Genomic DNA, 2,098 nt, shown 5'->3' with positions numbered 1-2,098 from the left:
GAAGGCTTTCTGTTTCCCCTCTGATGTCCTCATCTTCAGGATGCTGGAGATAATGAAGCCATAGGACACAATGGTCATGAGGAAGTTCAATATGCCATAGAATGCATCAGCCAGTGTGGTCATGACATTGTTCACATAAGTGGAGCTACAGGAGAGACGGAGCAGAGGAGGGATTTCACAGAAGAAATGGGTGATGACATTGGGCCCACAGAAGTTCAGTCTCACCGTCAGCCCTGTGTTCATGCCTGAGTTGAAGGCACAGATCACCCACACTCCAGCAGCAAGCATGCTGCAGAAGGCCTTGCTCATCATGGTGTTGTAATGCAGGGGGTGGCAGATGGCTGCATAGCGGTCATAGGCCATGACTGAGAGAAGCAGCAGTTCTGAGGATGCAGCCCAGGTGAGAAAGTAGAGCTGGGCCATGCAGCCCCTGAAAGAGATGGAGCTCTTCTCTACCATCAGCCCTTCCAGTGCCTTTGGTATGACAGATGAGGTACAGATGATGTCCATTGTAGCCAAATTGAGCAGGAAGAAGTACATGGGAGTGTGGAGGCCAGGGTTGAAGCTGATGGCCATGATGATGAGGACATTGCCTGTGAGGGCCACACAGTAGAGGGACAGGAAACAGCAGAACAAGAAGATGTGGTATTCAGGGTGCTCTGAGAATCCCTGCAGGATGAACTCTGTTACTGCTGTGTGGTTGCTCATGGTCCTGGGCTGAGAGGGTTTTCAGGAACTACCAGGAGGATTTCTACCCATGGCTGCATGTGACATCACAGCTAGAATGAAAGATAATTGGTTTCCTAAGAACGGCTGCCATGTTTTCTGCATACAGGATAACATGATTTGAACATTTGATAGCTGCAGTAGATTTGTTTAAGTCACACATACCAATACTGCATAAGAAAGAAAACAAGCATTCAGCTCATAAACTACCAATACAAGATTAATCATTTCTAACCTTTATTAGCAGTTAACCTCAGTAAGTATCACTCAATATAGTAAAAAATAAAAAGGTATATTATTAAATGGATGCTCTCCCTTCATTATTCATGAATGCACAGGGTTGGAAAATTAGATGTTGCCCAGCATTTCCATCGGTTCTTGGATATATATCTGTATTCCATTTGAACCTCGACTTTTAATTCTGGAAATTTTTCTTTAGAAAGATATTTGAAATGTCTTCAGGCCACCCTGTAATATTTGCTAATTCAGGTAGGTAAGATCTCAGATTTGTAGTTTCAAGCCATCCCGAGGAGGAAAGCCCATGAAACTCTTATCTTCAATTAACTACCCAAACATCAGAAGTAGAGCTGTGGCACAAATGTTAGAACACTAGCATTGAGCACAAAAGTTCAAGGCCGGCCCCCGGGCCTTTTTTTCAGGCCCCTTTTCCACCATCCTCCCTGCTCCCTATACATAGTACCTTCAAGCCAACGATGGTTGCTCATTCTTGCAATCCTAGATATTTAGGAAGCTGAGATCTGAGATTCCAGGTTCAAAGTTAGACTGAGTAGGAAATCCATGTGACTTAAAAAAAAATCAATGATCTAGCACAAATCCAGAAGTGGAGCTGTGGCTCCAGTGGCAGATAGCCAGCCTTTATAGAAAAGCTTAGGGACAGTGCCCAGGTCCAGAGCTCAAGTCTTAGTACTGTCATTAAAAAAATTTCAAATTATCTGTATGGCACTATTTATGACTGATATTTAAAAATAACCTATATTCTTAAAGATGAGTTTCCTGTAGTATATTGACATAATGCTGTATGATGTTTTTGAGGTGTCTTAGTGATCATTCTTAAAATAGTATAAAAAATTCAAATAACATGCCCAAACATGGACTGATTTGCAGGGGTTATGGACATGGGTATATGCAAAATCAACAGGTGAGTGAGACCAGAGTTTCATGGTGGGGACAATTGTGGTTGATTTTCATTTCCTTCTTTGTCAATGTGCTTTTTATTTTTCTCTTGAATGATCTCCCTTAGATGTAGCATGAAAATCTCCTTGTAGCAGCCCTTCCACATCACACAGTGCTCACTGAGAAGGAAATTCTCTCAACTGCTCTTCTTCCTTTTCTCCAGGTGCTCACTTCCCTT

The 2,098-nt window shown here is 42.7% G+C and overlaps 1 protein-coding gene across 1 annotated transcript; it reads right to left on the bottom strand.

Moving 5' to 3' along the window:
* Positions 1–6: 6 nt before the first annotated feature.
* On the bottom strand, positions 7–708 carry LOC105998894 (olfactory receptor 13A1-like; the record flags this gene model as incomplete). The annotated part of the gene is made up of 1 exon (XM_013033727.1): positions 7–708. A coding segment is annotated over exon 1 (702 nt), but the record flags the coding sequence as incomplete, so codon positions are not given.
* Positions 709–2,098: the final 1,390 nt, after the last annotated feature.

The sequence above is a fragment of the Dipodomys ordii genome, unplaced genomic scaffold, assembly GCF_000151885.1.
Source record: "Dipodomys ordii isolate 6190 unplaced genomic scaffold, Dord_2.0 Scaffold176, whole genome shotgun sequence".
Taxonomy (NCBI): domain Eukaryota; kingdom Metazoa; phylum Chordata; class Mammalia; order Rodentia; family Heteromyidae; genus Dipodomys; species Dipodomys ordii.
This window is presented reverse-complemented; position numbering and strand designations above follow the sequence as displayed.